Source organism: Geotrypetes seraphini, chromosome 3 (assembly GCF_902459505.1).
Source record: "Geotrypetes seraphini chromosome 3, aGeoSer1.1, whole genome shotgun sequence".
NCBI lineage: Eukaryota > Metazoa > Chordata > Amphibia > Gymnophiona > Dermophiidae > Geotrypetes > Geotrypetes seraphini.
In genome coordinates, this window is record NC_047086.1 from 131,976,491 (window position 1) to 131,998,768 (window position 22,278).

A 22,278-nucleotide genomic window follows, 5' to 3' on the forward strand; every position below is an offset into this window, starting at 1 on the left:
AGCTCAGGACTGCAGCCGCTTCTACTGCTTCAGGGCTTTGGGGGGGGGGGGGGCGGATTTGTGGCTCAGGACCACTGCTGCATTGGTGCTTCGGGTCAGAAGGGAGTTAGGGTTCACAGCTCAGGACTTCCGCCGCTTTTACTGTTTCAGGGCTTGAGGGAAGGGGTTCATAGATAAGGACTGCTGCTGTTGGTTCTTCAGAGGGACTTTCTGCCCCCGGCAAATTTTTTGCCAGTTGGGTGAGAGTCTGGTTAACTGAGATTCTACGGTATAATCTTAGAAAGAAGGGTCAACAAATTAATCAAGAATTGGCTAATGTTTCAGCTTGATCTAATTCTCATCCTGTAATATAACTAGTTCTGTTTTCCTTTTCTGAATTGCTTTTGATCCATTAAGTGTTCATTTGATCCATTAAATGTTCATTTGTTAATCAATAGAACAAATCATGGGAAAGAAAAAGGGAACATGCTGATGCAATCACACTTTGCAACTTAGCTAAATCCTTACAAACCCATACATAGGGATATTTACTGTATATGTCCCTTTTTTAGATTTCCTTCAGTCTGGTTTCCAGCCTTGCACTCATCCATTTGTCAACCTGCCTGCTAAGCTAGCAGTGATCAGAGCAGCATATCAGTGCAAATTTTCTCAACAGTGGGATGCCATGACATTCTTGCATTATGTTTCCAACTGAAAAACGCCAGAATTTTATTTGTGATGCTAGTCTATTACTTGATAGAGCAACTTTGCTAAATCAGAACGAAAGAACTTGGGAATTTTGCCAAAAAAGAACAAGAACAACAGGAATTTCCAAATAAGCTCCATATATAATATTACAGATAATGGATAATTTACATGGCCCCAAGGTACAAGAGGAAACTGGAGGAAAAATATATTACTGAACATTGGCAGCATAAAAACATTTTATACCCTATTTGGGACCACTGCTTAATTAAAAATATATAAATGTTAAATCTCTGTCTAATAAAATTTGTATAGTTTCAGGTTGGAACTTTCAATTTTTAGGAAATATATTAAAAACTCATATTTGATCATTTTATCACAATAAAATGCATTAACTATACAAAAAATGAAAGATGTTTCACTAGAGTATATCATTTTTTTATAACAATGCAGAGAAATCTGAAGTCAAGATTTAGTAACTAAAACACAGCAAGACATTTGCATATTATACAGACTACAAGAAATTCTCTATGTATCTTTTACCAAATTATAACCAGCTCTTCTATACAAACAATTGAACATACAACAGTTAAGTAATTCAACCAACAAAATTATAAACCAGAAAATTGGGGACTTTGCAGTACTTGGTCGCAAACAACTTGCCATCAGGAGTTGGATCAGAGAAGGCAATCTCATTCGTTGAGAGGTAAGAACCATACATGAACGTGGCCCTGAAACAGAAAGATCTATGGTTATTACATTGTTAATGACATGGAAAGCTAAGAGCAAAAAAATTGACCCTGGAAAATCCACAAGAGAAAAAAGTCCAAGAGAAACAAAACAAACCCCAAAACACAACAACACTGTGGAGAGACGATGTTCCTGAATTGGATTTTATTTAAAAAATATTTAAAAATCAACATAGCAATCCACATAAAAACCTTAAGGACCTATTCCGCTGAGAGCGTTGGACCCAACGCAGTTAGTGTTTCGACAGTAGAGTCTTCCTCAGGGGTCTCTACTAGTCCTAGGATGGAAGATACGTGGAAAGGCTAAACAATCCAAAAGTACATATGTGTAGAAGCTCCACATGTGATGCGCTTCAAAAACCAAATCCTGCTTTTCTGCAGCAGCTCCCAGGGAGGAGGAGGGAGGGTAGATTCTTCTACATATCCACAAAAAGTTAAAGCACTTTAAAAAATAAAACACTTTCAGACTATGTGTGTTTGGAAGATTTGACTTACGTTTCCAGTTTTTATTCTTCATTGCTTTTTCTCTTTCTTCCTCTTCTGTCATTCTCTTTTTATATATTCAAAGCAGTCCCTCACCAGACTCTTTTATTCACCACTTCTGAAAGCCATTTCCCTAAACTAGTTGGTGTCTCCTTTCCAAAAAGAAGTGTCACATTTTCCTCTCTATTCTTTCTGCCCCATGACACTTTTACCCTTTCCCATAGGTCTCCTCTCTGAGCCACAAAGGCACTATATCTCCAATTATGAGATGTGCTGTTCTTCAGTTCCTAGAATATTCTCTGGAAGGGTCTTGACTAGAGAATAACACGGTGACCCATTCCCATGGCAAACCGCAGGAATGAGTAAAAATTTCATCTGTTTACCACCAGTGTGGGAACATGGAGCGGTAAAAAGCTTTTGTAGATAAAAGAATGGGGTGAGGGACTGCTTTGAATACCGTATATACTCGAATATAGGACGAGATTATTGGGCCAAAAAAAATGGGGGTCTCGTCCTATATTTAGATCATCACCCAGTGACCACCTGACCCCCCCCCTCCTGTATTTGCTGCAAGCCTCTGCCGGCCTGCCATTTGACCTAGTAGGCAGGGACAGGAGGGATCCCTCCCATCTTCGATACAATTTTTTGCCTGCCTGCCACTGCTGCATACCTATTCCTGCATCCCTGGTGGTCCAGCAGTGTATGCTCACTCCTGTCCCTCCTTCCGATCTTGACGCCAGCAGTGCAGCTGGCCGGCATGCAGGAGTGAGCTTTTTGAGCTCCAGCCTGGCCCTGCGTCACTTCGGGACTGAGATCTGGGAATGCTTTCAGGAATTCTATTCAGGACTCCACTATTGACCCGATTGCAATTGCAGCATATTTGGCAGATATTTCTCTCCCTTCTCCATCTCCCTTTCATCTCACTCTTTTGGAGGCTCCAATTATGATTAAAGAAGTCTAGCAGGTTCTCAAGATCTTCCCACTGGCAAGGTTCCAGATTTAGATGGGCTATCTAAAAAAAGATTATGTTTTTACCTGAATAATATATTTTCCTGTAGATAGGTGAGACATTCTAGACCAGTGGTATTCAACCCAGTCCTCAGGGACCACCTAGCCAGTCAGGTTTTGAAAATCTCTGTCATCCATATTCATTGGGGATATCCTGAAAACCCAACTGGCCAGGTGGTCCCTGAGGACTGGGTTGAATACCACTGTTCTAGATAAGTAGGTTGTATCCCAAAGGCCATGTGCAGAAGGAATCCACTCTGGATTTTTTCTGTGACTCTCCTGTACTTCACTGGGATAGCACCACCCACAGTTTGTACCCAAGCACCGAGAGCTTCCAGTCAACGTGAAGTAGTGACAGTAAAAGGGAAAATTTTCAAAAATAACTGTTCTAATCAACATATAAACTCAAATTAAAACAGGCAAAAAAAGCATCAGGAAAGCTCAGGAAAGACCCCTGCATGCCCATGAACATATATATATATATATACTAGTCTTATAGCCCGTTACATTAACGGGTGCTAGAATATATGTGTGTGTGTCTCTCTTTATTTCTTTCTCTCTCTCTCCTTAGCCGCTTTCTTTCTTTCTCCTTGGCTGTCCATCACCACCCCTTGCCTGCTCTCCCTGTCCATTGTCCCTTCCTTTTACCTCCCCTGTGTCCACCACCACCCCTTCACAGCTCTCCTTATGCAGCAGCAGCCCTTCTCCCTTTGTTTTACCTCCCCCTTGTCCAGCAGCACCTTCCTTCTCCCCCTGTCCAACATTAGGGCTCCGTTCCTTTTTCTTCACCCCCCTCCTGCCCATCAGCACCTCTTTCCTTCTCCCCCTGTCCAGCAGTAGGCGTCCCTTCCTTTTTCTCCCGCTCTCCTCCTTCTTATCCCTATGATACACTTACCTTGCTCTGCCCTTGATCAGAGGTTCCCGACGGCCACCCAGTTGCACCCATTGGAAAAGTTCCCTCTGCGGCATCCCTCACCCCTCCTGACGCGACTCCCGCTGTCTTTCTTTCTGTCTGTCTCTGTCCCTGGCCCCCTTTGTCTGTTTGTCTTTCTGTATATCTCCCTGCCCCTGTGTCTTTCTTCTTTTCTTTCTGTCTCCCTTCCTCCCTCTGTCTGTCTGTCCGAAGCAGCATTCCCTCCCCCTCCATTTCCCTCCCCCCACACCAGTTCCCTGTGTCTCCCTTCCTCCCTCTGTGTCTGTCCGAAGCAGCATTCCCTCCCCCCACACCAGTTCCCTGTGCACCTGCCCCTGTGTCTTTCTTCTTTTCTTTGTCTCCCTTCCTCCCTCTGTTTGTCTGTCCAAAGCAGCATTCCCTCCCCCTTCCATTTCCCTCCCCCCACACCAGTTCCCTGTGCAGCAGCATTAGCGTTTCCTCTACTCCCTTTCCCTTCCCACAGTCGCGACTACAAACGCGGGCACGAGTCCTTTGCCGCCCCCCCTTCCCTTCCCGCGGGCCCGACTACACATGGCGATTCAAGCAGCGTGTGTAGCAGTGTTCACACGTTGCTTCGGGTCCTTCTACTGGCCTGATTTACTCTGGCACATCCGGAGCAAATCAGGGCAGTAGAAGGGCCCGAAGCAGCGTGTGAAGACTGGTGCACACGCTGCTTAAATCGCCAGTCGGGCCCACGGGAAGGGAAGGGGGGGCGGTAAATGACTCGGGTCCGGGCAGCGGAAAGTTGCTGGGCTCCTCGGTGGGGGCGCTGAGTGGCCGCGATCCCTCACCTCCCAGACCCCTCCCCCCCCCGGTCTTGTCTCGGTCCCACTAAACCGGCTGGCAATAACGAAGCCAGACATCACGGGGGCTTTCCCTCTTGCTAAATCGCCATAGGCTCTGCCGGTCTCGATCCCGCCCCTCAAAATCAGGAAGTAACTTCAGAGATGGGCAGGATCGAGACCGGCAGAGCCTTTAGCAATTTGGCAAAAGGGAAGAACCCATGGCATCTGGATTTGTTATTGCCAGCTGGTTTAACAGGGACAGGACCGAAGGCAGGAGTGCTCACAATCCGGATGTGCCACAGGACTCGGCGTTCACTCCCCTCTGTGACGGTTCGTCTTCTACCAGTGACGTACTAAGCGCGCATGCGCAGTCGTGCGGCCACACCACTACAGAAAAGGGATCAGGGAACACGGGTCGCTAGTGTGCATGCGCGGGCTAGCATTTTATTATTTAAGATATATATATACACAGAATTCTTTGAAACCCTGACGGGGTGACTGACAACCACGAGCAACTTATGTGAATTCTTCAAAACCCTGACTGGCATCCAAGAACTTAGGAGAACCATGAACAGAATGAGACAGTAGGCAGGTGCAGTAAGGACAGGGTGGTAGTCTAGAATGTCTCACCTATCTACTGGAAAAGATATCATCAAGGTAGCTGCCACATCCACTCAGTAAAATGTAGCAAACATGTGCAAAGTGGACCACGTTGCTGCCCTGCGAATCTCCTCCGGAGAGACCGCTTTAGCTTCGGCCAAAGAGAAAGAGACAGAAAGAGATACAGATACACATTGCTGCCCTGCAAATCTCCTCCAGCCGGAGAGAGAGATACAGAGATGGAAGATGATCAGGGAGAAAGAAGAAAACGGCAAATGGGCAGGAGACTTTGGTGAGTGAGTTAACAAAGGACAAACACCAACCAGAGCTTGGGACCAACAAGAATTGAATAATAAAATGACTAGATAACAAAAAGGTAGAAAAAATAAATTTTATTTTCTATTTTTGTTTACAATATGAGAGCTGGTGTTAGACAGCAAGCATGAGCTAGGACCTAACAGAGAGGAAAAGTCTTTTTTGTTTTGTTTACACTATAGCACCGGCATAGGACTGGAGAGAGCATAGGGGGCTTGGTGTAGGTGAAGAGGCTACAAAATAAACCCGCCAGGATGTTTGGAAAAAACGCCCTATTTGGCAGGAAATGTGAATTGAATTGAAAAATGAATTCAATAAATTGAAAAAATTTTCCCTGAATCGGGCAGCACTATTCTGTACCCTTTTACGCAGGATGGTCACCATTCCCAGAGCCAGAAAAGAGAAACATCCGACCCACTGGGCTAGATGCCCTTCCAGCAGCCCTAAAGCACAAATAAGAGAATAAGTTGGATTTTCCTGCCTCTTGCGGTGCACCATGTGGTGTAAGGATGCTCCTGAGGTGCACAATTTGTTCATTCTTGGCACAGATTAGTGGTAAGAGAGCCCAAAGACTCCATCTCAACAAGTTTTGGAGTTGCAGGAAACTTTTGAAAAGATTGCTAAAATCCAAGATGGCCACAATCATGATTTTGGCACCAAAAATGCTTGAAAAACATCAAAATAAAGTTAAAAATCCAGTGAAATTAGGATTTTTCAGGAGGGGGAAACTTAGGAGAACAATCACCACTGCTTGAAATCTGTAATTTCAGATGCTCCCCCCCACCTGGCGATTCACCTTATAGGCTGTAACAACCTTACTCACTGTGACCTGTCCTGGTAATGTGCTGCAGCCTGCCTCAGTTCTAAACAGTAGCTGGAAAGGGAGAAGAAATCATTGTCTCGACCCTTATTTCTCCAATGCTGATTTTCAGGCTACCAGTCTGATTGAACCTGTACCTCTCCAACAGACCGACACATGCACAACTATAATGAGGGAGGCAGAAATGCAGCCGGCACTCTGCGAGACATCGCTGAGCCTCCTACAGAAGCCTAACAGCCTGTGCTCAAACTCCTGCCAAGCAGTAGAAGCGCCATGCTAATCGGGGAGTGCTCTGAACTCCAAAAATGCTTCTGCAGTCTGGCTAACAGGTACCACAGGGGATTGGCCGATCAGCTGTCCAGCTCTACCTGTCTGCTTCCCCACACAGGTAGAGCTGGACCTAACAATAAGGAAGTTCCCAGCACTGAAACCCACCCCCTCTCAAAAAAAAAAAAAAAGATTAAAATAAGTAAAATAAAGAAAAAAGCAGAGCAGAACAGAAACATAGAAAGGGAAAACTATAGTTGGCAGTAGAGCTCAGTGCTCGCGGCCATGAGGAGATGACCTGCTTATCCAGAATTACACACCTATTGTACTGGAATATATGGTTGCAGTGCTCATTTAATACAACTGCTACAGAAAACCCTTCAGTGCTCCAGAAACATGATTAATGATGCTGAAATTGTTCAATATTTTCATAATAACCACTTTACAGCAGTTGTTTTGGAACAAAAATTAAAAAAGCAGCAAATTAACTGTCCCACAAAATTTCCAAAGAACTCACTGGTGGGCTGTCTTCAGCTCTATATTTAAAGAACTGAGATAATCTGGTGGCAATTTGTGAACACAAGTTTGAAAAAATTATGGACTTTACATAACCACAATTCTCAACACTGGAACTAGAGAAAAACAAACATATGCTAACTGCTCTAAAATCTTAAAGAACGTGTAAAACAGAGGTGCCCAAAAGGTCAATCACAATCTACTATTAGATCGCAAAGGCAACGCGAGTTGATTGCTAACCGGGATAGACTCGCATTGCCTTTACGTTCTCCCTACTTCCCCAACACCACAACAGGCCAGGTGCGTGCAGCGACTGCACAAGCGCCAGGCCCAAAAGTCTTTCCCCCCCTTCCTGACATCAATTCTGATTTCGGAGAGGAAGTTCCAGGCAAGACAGACGGAAAGAAAAAAAGACAGACAGAAAGAGAAACAGAAAAAGAAAGACAGAAAGACAGACAGAAAAAGACAGAGAAAAAAAGAGACAGAAAGACAGACAGAAAATAGAGACAGAAAGACAGAAAAAAAAGACAGAGAAAAAAAAGACAGAGACAGACAGAAAAAAAGAGACAGAAAGACAGAAAAAGAAAGAAAGACAGACAGAAAGAAAGACAAAAAAAGACAGACAGAAAGACAGGGGAGGGGGACAGGGAGAGAGGAATAAAAAGTTGGACTCATGGAGGGACAGAGATGTTGGTTGGGGAATAGAATGAGGTCTGGAGGAGAGGAAGCATGCAGGAGGCAGAAAGAAGGGAAGAAATATTGGATGCACAGTCAGAAGGAAGTGCAACCAGAGACTCATGAAATCACCAACTAAAGGTAGGAACATAAGAATTGCCGCTGCTAGGTCAGACCAGTGGTCCAAAGTACCCAGCAGTCCGCTCACGCGGCGGCCCTTAGGTCAAAGATCAGTGCCCTAACTGAGACTAGCTTTACCTGCATATGTTCTGGTTCAGCAGGAACTTGTCTAACTTTATCTTGAATCCCTGGAGGGTGTTTTCCCTATAACAGCCTCTGGAAGAGCGTTCAAGTTTTCCACCACACTTTGGGTGAAGAACTTCCTTGCATTTGTACGGAATCTATCCCCTTTTAACTTTAGAGAGTGCCCTCTCGTTCTCTCTACCTTGGAGAGGGTGAACAACCTGTCTCTATCTTCTAAGTCTATTCCCTTCATTATCTTGAATGTTTTGATCATATCCCCTCTCAGCCTCCCCTTTTCAAGGGAGAAGAGGCCCAGTTTCTCTAATCTCTCACTATACGGCAACTCCTCCAGCCCCTTAGCCATTTTAGTCGCTCTTCTGGACTCTTTTGAGTAGTACCGTGTCTTTCTTCATGTATGGTGATCAGTGCTGGACGCAGTATTCCAGGTGGAGGTGTATCAAGGCCCGGTACAGCGGCACGATAACCTTCTCCGATCTGCTTATGATCCCCTTCTTAATCATTTCTAACATTCTATTTGCCCTTTTCGCCACTGCTGCGCATTACGTGGACGGCTTCATCGACTTGTCGACCAGTACTCCCAGAAAAAATGATTTTATTTTCAATTTACAGCCTGTTTTACAAAGCTGTGCTAGCCCCGAAGCCTTTTAAATCTCTATGGGCTTTGGGGCCATTACCACGGCTTTGTAAAACAGGCCCTTAATGATCAAAAATGTGTCCATTTTGAGAATTTATATTTGCTGTCTATATTTTGCACTATGGCCCCCTTTGACTAATCCACGATAGCAGATTTTAGCGCAGGGATCCTATGAACGTCGGGAGCAGCACAGTGCATTCAGTACAGCTCCCTGCGCTAAAAAACGCTATCACGATTTAGTAAAAGGGGAGGGGATATATTTGTATATTTTTGTTTAGTTGTTACTGAGGTGACATTGCATATTTTAAAGTCATCTGCTTTGACCTCTTTAAAAAAACTCCCAAATATAAATGATAATTAACATTTTCTCTGCGTATAGTGTGCTTTGTCTTTTTTTTTAATGTTACTGATGGTAGATCATTTTGACTTGGTCATTTTAAAAGTAGCTCGCAAGTCAAAAAAGTATGGGTATCCCTGGTGTAAAATGTAGTTGTTTTATTTCTAATGCAGTTGAAATTTGGAAGCAGCTTAAAAAGACCTGGAAAAAATGGGCAGTTATATTACAGGCATTAAAAAAAAAAAAGAAGCAGTGGAAAAAGCACTCTTGAGATCATTTTCTTGCCATATTCTCAATTCAAGGGTCAATCCTCAACTAGTTATAATTTAATTTTATCTTGGATTTACATTCCACTTTCCAAATATCAGATCCCAGTCCACAGCAGATGACAACAAAATAAACAAAGCATAAGCAACTGTAGTACAATGAGACTAAACTACATTATAAAATGTGGGTAGGTTTTCAGGAATTGTCTTTTAAGGTTTTGTTTAATTTAAACAGAGAAACCTCCTCATCACCTGCGCTTAAATATCACAAGTACAGTGGTGCCTCACACAACGAACTTAATTGGTTCCAGGAGCAAGTTTGTTATGTGAAACGTTCGTTATGTGAAACGCGTTTTCCCATAGGAATACATGTAAAAAAAAATAATTCGTTCTGCAGCATAAAATATGCTAAGATGACATAAAAAAAGATACATTTTTGGTTATTATTTTTATTTAGATACATCTAAAAACATAATTGTTTTTTAAAACAACACACATTTTTTAAATTTAAAGACAGACTAAGTAGAGTCTAATTTTACAGTGAGAGAGGGCAGAGTCTCAGCGGCAAAAACTGGGACTTAACTGTTCATTTTTTTTTTTCTACCGTGTTTCCCCGATGATAAGGCAGGGCCATCAAATAAGACAGCCCCCCCTTTTTAGAAAAAAATGTAAAATAAGGCACCCCCCCCCGCAAATAAGCCACCCACCGATACCTGCGCTCACCCGAATCGGGTGGTACGGTGGGTGACTCCGTGTGGTCCCTGGCACCCCCGACACGATCGGGGCAAGAGGGAGCTCAAGCCCTCTTGCCCCCCCGACTCCCCGACACGATCGGGGCAAGAGGGAGCCCAAGCCCTCTTGCCCCCCGACTCCCCGACACGATCGGGGCAAGAGGGAGCCCAAGCCCTCTTGCCCCCCCGACTCCCCGACACGATCGGGGCAAGAGGGAGCCCAAGCCCTCTTGCCCCCCCCCCGACTCCCCGACACGATCGGGGCAAGAGGGAGCCCAAGCCCTCTTGCCCCCCGACTCCCCGACACGATCGGGGCAAGAGGGAGCCCAAGCCCTCTTGCCCCCCCGACTCCCCGACACGATCGGGGCAAGAGGGAGCCCAAGCCCTCTTGCCCCGCCGATTCCCCAACTCCCCGACAATATCGGGCCAGGAGGGAGCCCAAGTCCTCCTGGCCACGGCGACCCCCTAACCCCACCCTGCACTACATTACGGGCAGGAGGGATCCCAGGCCCTCCTGCCCTCGACGCAAACCCCCCCTCCCCCCAACGAACGCCCCCCCCAAGAACCTCCGACCGCCCCCCCAGCCGACCCGCGACCCCCCTGGCCGACCCCCACGACACCCCCAACCCCCTTCCCCGTACCTTTCTGTAGTTGGCCGGACAGACGGGAGCCAAACCCGCCTGTCCGGCAGGCAGCCAACGACGGAATGAGGCCGGTTTGGCCCATCCGTCCCAAAGCTCCGCCTACTGGTGGGGCCTAAGGCGCCTGGGCCAATCAGAATAGGCCCGGGAGCCTTAGGTCCCTCCTGGGGGCAGGGCCTGAGGCACATGGTCGGGTTGGGCCCATGTGCCTCAGGCCCCGCCCCCAGGAGGGACCTAAGGCTCCCGGGCCTATTCTGATTGGCCCAGGCGCCTTAGGCCCCACCAGTAGGCGGAGCTTTGGGACGGATGGGCCAATCCGGCCTCATTCCGTCGTTGGCTGCCTGCCGGACAGGCGGGTTTGGCTCCCGTCTGTCCGGCCAACTACAGAAAGGTACGGGGAAGGGGGTTGGGGGTGTCGTGGGGGTCGGCCAGGGGGGTCGCGGGTCGGCTGGGGGGCGGTCGGAGGTTCTTGGGGGGGGCGGTCGTTGGGGGGAGGGGGGGTTTGCGTCGAGGGCAGGAGGGCCTGGGATCCCTCCTGCCCGTAATGTAGTGCAGGGTGGGGTTAGGGGGTCGCCGTGGCCAGGAGGACTTGGGCTCCCTCCTGGCCCGATCGTGTCGGGGAGTCGGGGGGGCAAGAGGGCTTGGGCTCCCTCTTGCCCCGATCGTGTCGGGGAGTCGGGGGGGCAAGAGGGCTTGAGCTCCCTCTTGCCCCGATCGTGTCGGGGAGTCGGGGGGGCAAGAGGGCTTGGGCTCCCTCTTGCCCCGATCGTGTCGGGGAGTCGGGGGGGCAAGAGGGCTTGGGCTCCCTCTTGCCCCGATCGTGTCGGGGAGTCGGGGGGGGCAAGAGGGAGCCAGGCGGAGAGAGGGCAGTTAAGCGCAGTGCCTGCGCGGAAGGATGCAGCTCGGGCGACTTCGTTGTGTGAAACGAAGTTCGTTGTACGAATCAAGACATAAAGTTCGTTGTGCGCAGCGTTCGCTGTGCGAGGCGTCCGTTATGCGAGGCACCACTGTACTGGTATTTTGCAGTCTGTTAAAAACATGGTTGTTCTTCTAACTACAATCCATTTTCAGGGCTAAAGGTGACCTACCCCCAAAAATATGCTTGCTGATGAAGTTTTAAAGATAGTCGCAGGAGTGAAATAGTGCAACCTGCATTTGGATTTGGAGACCACTGAAATGACAAACCAGTTTTTAAACAGCAGTAGCTTTTTCTGCAGATGAGAATTTTTCTTCCCTTGAGAAAATTTGGAAACTGAAGGAAAAAAAAAAAAAAGCTGAAAGCTCATCTTCCGTTGCTAAGCTATAAACAAACAGCAAGACACAAAGTCAAGATGACAAGAATTAGCTGCACCCTTATTCCCCTCCTCCAATAGTTAATTTTATGTTGACTTGGCTGAAAGTTGTTTTTAAAACAAAAGTGAAATAGGCAAAGTTATAGTTACATGGCTCAAAAATACAATGTGCCATTCTGTTAAATTTGTGTTTTTGGCTGGGGGAAAAACTAAATAGATCAAGCTAGTTAATTAACACAGTATAAAAGCCTCTTCTGATAGTAATGGTCATTATTAACTATTTCTTCTATTACAACTACTAATAACCATTTCTATAGCACTGAAAGACATACTCGTCGTTGTACATTCAACATGTAAAGCACAGTTACTTACCGTAACTGGTGCTATCCAGGGACAGCAGGCAGATATTCTCACATGCGGGTGACATCATTCACGGAGCCCGGTAAGGACAATAAAAAAGTTGAGTGTCACTTTAAGCTTTAAGACTGCCTGCACCACGCATGCGCGAGTGCCTTCCCGCCCAATGCCAGCTCCCACGGTTGTCAGTTCTATACCTAAGTGAAGAAATCAACTAGGGGAGGTGGGTGGGTTGTGAGAATATCTGCCTGTTGTTCCTGTTATGGTAAGTAACTGTGCTTTATCCCAGGACAGGCATAGGCAATTCCGGTCCTCGAGAGCCAGAGCCAGATCAGGTTTTTCAGGATATCCACAATGAATATGTATGAGATGATTTGCATGCACTGCCTCCTTGAGATGCAAATCTATCTCATGCATATTTATTGTGGATATCCTGAAAACCTGACCTGGCTCCAGCTCTCAAGGACCGAATTGCCTACCCCTGTCCCAGGACAAGCAGGCAGCATATTTTCACATATGGGACTCCCTATCCCTAGCTGTAATAAAAGGGATGGAGGGAGAATTGGTATCAAGGACACAAACATTTATTGCCGCGAAACATGTCTGATACGAGAGCACAAAAACAAGGGAAGGAATAAAGAAAAAGTCAGCAGAAGAACCCCATCCTCTACTAGAGGTAAAAGGGAGAACTCTGAGAAAAATTATGGGCTCCTTTTACAAAGGTGTGCTAAGCGTTTTAACGCACGTACCAGATTAGCGTGCGCTAGCCGAAAATCTACCTGCTTGCTCAAAAGGAGGCGGTAGCAGCTAGCGCACACGGCATTTTAGCACACGCTATTCTGCGCGTTAAGGCCCTAGCACGGCTTTGTAAAAGGAGCCCTATATACATGGAGGTTGGAAAATAATAAATGACCTGACACTGACAGGTGAATCTAAGTATAAACGGTGGAGACACCAAAAAAGATTCAAGAATAAAATAAAGGAAACTACAAAGCCATGGAATAGAGGGAGATATACTAAGATGGATAGGCAAATGGCTGGAGAATAGAAAGCAGAGAGTGGGCATAAATGGGAAGTTCTCAGACTGGGAGAAAGTGACTAGCGGTGTGCCCCAGGGCTCTGTACTTGGGCCCATCTTATTTAATATTTTCATCAATGACCTAAAAGAAGTAACATCCAGTGAGATCATCAAGTTTGCAGACGACACAAAGCTATGCCGGGCAATCAGATCGCAGAAGGAAAGCGAGGAACTCCAGAGTGACTTGTGTCAGTTAGAGAAATGGCAGATGAAGTTTAATGTGGAAAAGTGCAAAGTAATGCATTTAGGCAGAAAGAACAAGGAACACGAGTATAGAATGTCAGGTGCAACCCTGGGTAAGAGCGAACAAGAAAAGGACCTGGGTGTACTGATAGATAGGACCCTGAAACCGTCGGCACAATGCGCGGCAGCGGCAAAAGAAAGGAATCATGAGTAGATCGGAGAAAGTTATAATGGCGCTTTTTAGAGCAATGGTCAGACCACACTTGGAATACTGTGTCCAACATTGGTCTCCCAACCTAAAGAAGGATATAAAACTGCTGGAGAGGGTGCAGAGACGAGCAACGAAGCTAATAAAAGGTATGGAGAACTTGGAATACGAGGAACGACTAAGAGACTGGGATTGTTCTCCGTTGAGAAAAGGAGACTGCGAGGAGATATGATAGAGACTTTCAAAATACTGAAAGGAATCGACAAAACAGAGCAGGAAAAAAAATTATTTACAATGTCCAATGTGACACGGACAAGAGGACATGGACTGAAGCTAAGGGGGGACAAGTCCAGGACAAATTATCAGGAAGTTCTGCTTCACACAACGAGTGGTGAAACATAGAGTATGACAGCAGATAAGGGCCGGCGGCCCAACAAGTCTGCCCACTCAAGAACCCTCCCTCAACAAATCTGCCCACTCTAGAATCCCCTCTTCCACGAGAATCCATCTTTTAAGCATAACTCTGTAGCAACCCCATATGTTTGTCCCATTGTCTCTTGAAGTTGAGCACGTTGCTGGCCTCGACCACTTGGCGTGGAAGACCATTCCAATGATTAATCACCCTTTCGGTGAAGAAGTATTTCCTGGTGTCACCATGAAATCTCCCCCCTTAAGTTTTAGCGGATGCCCTCTTGTCATCGTGGGACCCTTGAGAAAAAAGATTTCTTCCTCTACTTCAATGCGGCCCGTGATGTATTTGAATGTTTCTATCATGTCCCCCCTTTCTCTGCGCTCTTCGAGAAAATATAAGCGCAGTCTGGCCAGACGTTCCTCATAAGGGAGATCTTTAAGTCTTGAGACCATCTTAGTGGCCATTTTCTAGATCGACTCCATTCTCTTCACATCCTTTTGATAATGTGGCCTCCAGAACTGGACACAGTACTCACCAACTTGTGCAACTGTCTCTGCTCGGAAGAGCCCTCCCGGCTACCCAACACCGGGAGAACCACAGCCTGATTGACATGAAAAGGAGAAACATGAAAAGGAGAAACTACCTTTGGCAGAAAAGAAGGATGTTAGGCAGGGAAGTGCGATAAGAGACCACTTCACACGCATCACCCCACTCCTCAAATAGATGCCAAACCCTCACATAAGCCTGAGATATAGAATGCCTCCGAGACCCCAAGAGAGTTGAGATCACTTTATTTCAATACCCCTTCTTACCTAGGCTACCCCTTTCAAGAGCTAAGCCTTATGACAGAAGGGACCTGGTTCGAACATTGGAATGAGACCCTGAGTCAGAAGGTCATCCAAGAGAGGAAGAGGATCCGCCACCAGATGCCTCACTAGATGTGCATACCACGGATGTCGGGGCCAATCCAGAGCCACCAGAACCACAAGGATATAGAACTATGCAGAGAAGAACTCTGCCCACTAATGGCCACGGAGGAAACACATACACTAAGCCCCTCCGTTGGCCATGGTTGAACCAGAGCATCCAGGCCTTTGGCCTGTCTCTGCGACGACTGAAGAAGCGGGGTGTTTTCGCATTGACACTTGTGGGCATCAGGTCCATGAGGGGCTGACCCCAAGACTGCACTATCAACTGAAAGGCCACGGGACTTAGACACCACTCTCCGGGATCTAGCAAGTGATGACTGAGAAAGTCCACTTGAACATTCTCCACTCTTGCTATGTGGGAGGCTATTTCCTAATGAGACTCCGCCCAGACCATGAGCAGAGCCGCCTCCTATGCCACCAAAGTGCTCCTGGTACCCCCCTGATGAATGACATAGGCCACCGCCATGGCATTATCAGAAAGAACCCTGACTGACTTGCCCATCAGAAAAGACTGGATGGTTAACAGCGCTCTCCAAGACATTGATCAACCAAGAAACCTCCTCCGTGGACCAGGTGCCCTGAGCTGAGTGACCTAGACACTGAGCTCTCCAAACGAGAAGACTGGCATCCGTGAGCATCACCGTCTACTGCGGCTGGTCCAGACTCACCCCTTGTACAAGATGGGAGGTCTGAAGCCACCACCGAAAACTGCACCGAGCCAAGCCCGAAAGTGAAACAGGATGATCTATACTGTGACTCTGATGCGACCACCTCCGAAGAGCATACTGAAGAGGATGCATGTGGGCTCGCAACAACCTCACCACATCGAGGGAAGCTGCCATCGACCTTGGAGGAAATCCTGCGTCTGAGGACCCCGGGATGCCATAAGCAGGCAAATCTGAGATTGCAATTTGCTCACCTGGGCCTCCGGAAGGAAGATCTTCCCAAGGCAGGTGTCGAACAGCACTCCTAGATGCTCCAGGCACTGAGATGGAGATAACCGGCTCTTAGAAAGGTTGACTACCCATCCCAGTGACTGCAGAAACTCCACCACCCGAGCTGTGATCTGGGTACTCTCCTGGAACGACTTCGCACAATCAACCAATTGTCCAGGTAGGGATGAACTAGAATGCCATCTTTTAGCAACACTGCCGCGATGACCACCTTCACCTTGGTGAACGTCCGCGGAGCCATGGCCAGACCAAAGGGAAGAGCACAGAACTGATCATGTTGCCCCAGGATCTCAAAGCACAGGAAGCGATGATGGGAGACCCGAATAGGAATGTGCATGTATGCCTCGGTCAGATCTAGAGAGGTCAGAAACTCCCCCTGAACTGCCAGAATCATAGACTGCAGAGTTTCCATGTGAAAGGAAGGCACGTGAAGAGCCATGTTGACCCCCTTCAAATCTAGGATGGGTCAAAAAGTCCCTTCTTTCTTTGGCACCACAAAGTAAATTGAGTAGCAACCTGTGCCCCAGTTCTGCGGGGGAACTGGAACCACCGCACGGAGATCCACCAATCTTTGAAGAGTCTGGCAAAGGGCCTGCTGCTTTCACGCCACCTGCAAGGGAGAAGTGAGACAACAATCTGGCAAGGAACGGGCGAACTCCAGAGCATAGCTGTTCCGAATCACCTCCAGAACCCACTGATCAGTCATGATGTCTGCCCATTTTGGATAAAAATCACTCAGCCGGGCACCCACCGGAACCAAGATGGGCGCCGGCAAGGAGTCATTAGGCAGGACAGGCGGCAGGGGACTCAGCAGGGGTGCTACCCGCATGCCGGTGGGCCCATGAAAGGACTCCATGCGCTGAAAGAACCTGCCTCTAGAGAGCCCAGGGGACTGAAAAGAGGCAGCCCCTCCACCAGGGTAGAAGCGGAGGAAATCACGCCCACGAGCAGCACCACCTTGAGCCAGCGGCCTAAGCCTATCCTCAGGCAAATGAGGCACTGTAGAATCAGTGAGAGTCTGAACCAACCTGTCCAGGTCCTCACCAAATAAGAAAGATCCTTTAAAAGGAAACTTTGTCAACTTAGCTTTGGACGCCGAATCCACCGACCAAGCGCGAAGCCACAAGGTATGGCGAGCTGCCACTGCAAACGCCAACGACTTGGCCGAAGCTCGCAAGATAGATCATACATGGCATCTAAATGATAAGAAGCACCCAATTCAATCTTTGCCACTTCATGCTTTAGTAATTCCCAATCCTCAGATTTACTGTCAAGTACATGCTCGGCCCAGCGAAAACACGCCCGAGCCACCAGCCACACATCGCCACCTGGACCACCAGAGCTGTCACATCAAAACTCTGTTTAAGGAGGGACTCTAACTTACGATCCTCAGGGTCCTTCAAGGCTACACTGCCCTCAACAGGCACAGTATGCCTCTTGGAGATGGTCGAGACCACCACAGGCGACTTCAAAGTATCCTTATCCCCTTCAGGAATGAGATATAGGGGGGCCATGGAGCGCGCAAAACGAAAGGGAGCTTCCGGCACCTGCCACTGTGCAAACATCATGAATATCCTGATGCATAGGAAAAGAGCGGGAAGCAGAGCGGATCCCCATAAGCAAGTGATCCACCAAACGTGGGGGCTCCAACACGGTGTCCTCAAAGTGCAAAACCGAGGAGACCTGAAAAATTATCTCATGAAGCTCTTTCCGCTGAAAAAATGCACACCACAGACATATCTTCGCCAGCAGAGGGGTGCTCGAACCCCTTGCTGGCAGAATCAGACCTCCCAAAAGAATCCTAAAAATCTCCCCAAGGGTCCAGGTCCTCATCAATAACATCTTGCTCCCTCAGGGCAAAAACCCTCATCAAGTTTCAAGTTTCTTAGGTTTTTATATACCGCCTATCAAGATTATCTAAGCGGTTTCACAATCAGGTACTCAAGTATGTTTCCCTAGAAACCCACGGACGCTTGGACGAGAGGAGGGGGGCAAAACCATCGCTGCCTGGGCCGCACCAAGACATTGAGGGCAACCCCCCTCTTCCCCCGGAGTGGACATAGAACCTCCAGCCCCCAGCATATAAGCTTTACAAAGTGCTAACACAAATTCAGGGGGAAAGACCCCCGGCAGCCCCAAAGGACTCCCTGCCCCAGCAGGGGACCCTGCCATACCTTGCTGTATTTCCAAAACAAGGGGAAGGTCACCTGAAGTAACTGAGATGAAGGAGGAGGTTCCTGCCAAAATTGGACCTGAAACCACCAAAATCGGAGCTCCTGCGGCCTGCTGCGTCTGAAAAGCCTGAGACTTTTCTGTCACCGAGGCATAGATCGATGCGAAAAGGGAATCTCCAGTTGCTCCGGCGGCAAGGGAATCCTTTTATCCCTCCATTTGGGCATCGGGAGAAGCCCTTGCTTCACCGCGATCCAAAGCAGACTCGAGAGGTACCTGCAGTGAAGTGCCCTGGCCACTGGCATCTGCTGCCGATGAGGCTGCCCCACCGCTCCGACATGCACAACGCTTGCACAGGCCGGCCGCAAGTACCGAGCATTTTTTCCCTTTAAAAGTGCTCATTGTGCTGAAAACCGCCCTAGCTGAAAGAAAAAAGTGCCGGTTAGATGAGAAAAACCACAGAAAAAGGCAGCTTTAAAAGGAAATGAGCCATTTAGACTGTCACACCTCAGGATTTATTTATTTTTAACCTAAAACGGAACAGACTCCACGGCTCTCAAAGCCGGAGGACTGACTAGCCAGGGGGGCAGGCCGCCGGCTGAGGCACCTCTACAAAAATGTGGGGAGGTGGAGGAAGGGACCCAGCATGAGAGCCGCCGGGTATAACACCCCCGAGGTAGGACTGATCCCCAAACAGGGCCCATCCAAGCTCTGTCCGGCACAAAAAGGGAAACCCAGCAGTCCAAAACAAAATTCCAACAGTACTAAGAGGGGAGCCGAATTAGTCTTAACACCTGCTATGGAGACTGAGACAGACTGGATTGCAAGAGGGGAAGCTATCCTGATATACATTCTCAGTCTCCACCTGCTCGTAGCAATGAGGTATATAACTCATTTGTAAGGACTATACCAGTCTACCAAGCGCTATAGAAGACTAGGTTCTTACAGTACCTTTGCTAATCTTCTTTCCTGTAAACATGACTCTCAGTCTTGATCAGTAGGTAATTATCCTACCCAACCCACAAGGATCTGTAGGAACTGAAATTTGCATCTCTCAGCTCCTCCCCCTTACATCCTGGGCTGTGCCTGAACTTCTCAGTCCGTTCCAAAGCAGGTGAATAGCCCAGTAGTATCAACCCGGAAAACATATAACACGGGGAGTAGCCCTTGCAATACATTTCTGTTCTGCTCGGTAATTAAAAAAGAGAAAATTAGTCAGTAAACAATGAACAAGCAAAACAGAATGCATAAAATTTGCATAAACCAGTGAACCAGCTGCATTGAAAATCTTAGCATATAACAAACACACTGTAAACAAAATACTTCTAGAAATCTTCATTTCCTGAACCCCAGGGGCAAAGAGGAAAATACAGGTCACCTGACTGTCCAGGCTGGTCTAAGGCAGAAAGCAGGCTTATCAACTGACCAGGCAGATGTCATGCTTTACAGTCCTGTCTATAGGAAAGATTAGCAAAGGTAAGAATCTAATCTTTTATTCCTGTGCAACATGACTGTCAGTCTTGACTAGTGGGACGTACAAAAGCAGTCCCTTAAGAAGAGGGTGGGACCTGTCAGCCTGCTGCCTACACAGCAGCAATGAAAGTGAAGTCAGCTCTGGTCATTGTACACTTTTATAACCGAAATACAGACAGTGTCGGGTCCACAAGACAACTTTTTGCTGTGTGTTATATGTACTGACTATCACGTTTAATTTGTGAAGAATAATCAAAATTAAAAACTTTTATATCAAGAACATCGTCTCCACAGTTTTCCCCTTCGTGTTCTGTGGAATCAGTTGGTACTTCTGTTTTGAGTTGCTGGAAGAAACCTCAGAGGTATGAGAAGACTTTCTGCCTCAGACAAGCCTGGGGAGCAATGACATGGCCTGTATCTTCTGACTGCAGTCCAGTCCCTCTGTGGGACTGGACCCTCAACCCTCAAAGACTGAATGCGGCATGAGGGGAGAAGTGCAGTCAATCCTGATCCTGGAGAAACAGTTACAGAGTCACCCAGCCTGCACTCACCCATTGTGGACAAAACCTGAGGCGAACCCCTCAAGCCCACTGCAGATGAACCTGGGGCAAATAAGCTCCTAAGGGGAAATCCCTAAGCTTCCTAGCTGACAATGCAGACTGGCTACACAGGAATCAAGCAAAGATGTCTTGGAAGTGCCGTGAGTCTCTGCAGCACAAAAAAGAAATGGAAATGGAAAAATAAACGAGCAGAAGCAATGGAAAAATAAACGAGCAGAAGAGAAAGGGCTCCTACATCCTCACTGTAGGAAATTAGATTGAGGAATTCAGGCACAGCCCAGAGTTTAAGGGGGAGGAGCCACAAAATGCAAATTTGGATTCCTACAGATCCTTGCAGATTGGGTTGGATAATTACCCATTGGTCAAGACTGACAGGAAAGATGAGAATATTTCCCATAATCTGGCTTCATTTTCCCCTAATGATTTTTTACCTGACAGCATCTACCATTCGGCTTGCGATGCCTCGCCTCCTCATCAGACTGAAGACCCAGACGCGACTGATTCCACAGACTGCAGTTTGGGGTATAGTGGAACAACGCCAAGCTCGGTGGCGTTCCATTATTTCCAGGGTCTGGACTTCATATGAAACAGTATCTGGCAAGACCTGAAACGCCTGCCGATGACAAAGCAAACAACACTCAAGTTATTGTATCCATGTGGTGACTTGTTCTTAAAAAAAATTTTTAAAAAGCAAGTTATTGAAAACAGCACCCATCCTGCAGTCTGCTACATTACAACGGCCAATCCAAGTTACCATATTTTTCGCTCCATAAGACACACAGGACCATAAGATGCACCCACCTGTAGAGGAGGAATTTGGTTCAGAATTTTTTATTCTTGGTTTTTCCTCTTCTACACATAGATGCGTCTGGTGGTCTGGTGCTGAGAAGCCCGAAGCCTTCAGCAGCTTGCAGTCCAAAGCCACCTGAAGAAGAAGCCTGGAGCCCAAAGCCGCCTGGAGCCCAAAGCCGCCTGCAGCTTTCCCCCCCTGCAGAACGATGCACAACAAAGGAGTGCGACCTTTACGCTTCCTGCCTGGTCCCGCACCACTTTACTGACTGCAGCCAATCACAGAGCGGTGCAGGACCAGGCAGGAAGCGCAAAGGTCACGCTGCAAAGAGAAAGGCAGCCATCTAGCAGGAGACAGAGCTGGACCACCGCCACTTAAAAAAGGTATCGGGGGGAGGGGAGTGTGCGGTGTATTCGGTTCATAAGACACACCCCCCTTTTGGGGGGTGAAAAAAGTGCGTCTTATGGTCCTAAAAATATGGTACATATATTTCTGTTAGCATAGTAGTAATTTACAGTCACTACTGGCTGGAGTTAATGGTAACCTAGAAGGTGTATACATATTCATATAACAAATACCAGTCATAAGGCAGTGAAATGTATTGTAGGTTTGTGCAAATCAAAAGTCTCATCCCATTTCCTTTACAAGAAGCAACCATTAAGCTGAAATGACACTACAATTTTTCTCAGAAACCAAAATTAGGGAGCAAACCTGACCAAATATCAAACTTATACTTATACAGCTTGCATAAATTGAAGAAGAAATACCAAACACAGAAAGCATTAGAAGAAGGAACTTCAAAGCTCCCAGAGGTATTTCTTCATTATCTCTTTGAACATCTTGTGATACGAATAAAACAAAGTAGGTTTAAATGGTTAATATTCTCAATGGAGAAAGGTAATAGTGGGGTTTCCCAGGAATCTGTTCTGGGACTGCTGCTTTTTAACATATTTATCAATGATCTAGAGATGGGAATAACTAGAGAGATAATTAAATTTGCTGATGATACAAAGTTGTTCAATCACAAGAGGATTGTGAAAAACTGCAAGAGGACCTTGTGCAACTGGGCGTCAAAATGGCAGATGACATTTAATGTGACCAAGTGCAAAGTGACGCATGTGGGAAACAGGAACCTAAACTATAGCTACATGATGCTGGGTTT

The 22,278-nt window shown here is 47.1% G+C and overlaps 1 protein-coding gene across 1 annotated transcript in view; it reads right to left on the reverse strand.

The window, feature by feature from the left end:
• Positions 1 to 807: 807 nt before the first annotated feature.
• The window catches only part of ESCO2 (establishment of sister chromatid cohesion N-acetyltransferase 2), a 119,118-nt gene continuing 97,647 nt past the window's right edge, over positions 808 to 22,278 (reverse strand). The window contains exons 10-11 of the mRNA XM_033937531.1: positions 20,758 to 20,939; positions 808 to 1,415 (exon numbers count right to left, since the gene is read on the reverse strand). Of these exons, the coding sequence (XP_033793422.1) occupies positions 1,283 to 1,415; positions 20,758 to 20,939 (315 nt within the window). The 3' untranslated portion in view covers positions 808 to 1,282. The remainder of the gene's footprint in view (positions 1,416 to 20,757; positions 20,940 to 22,278) is intronic.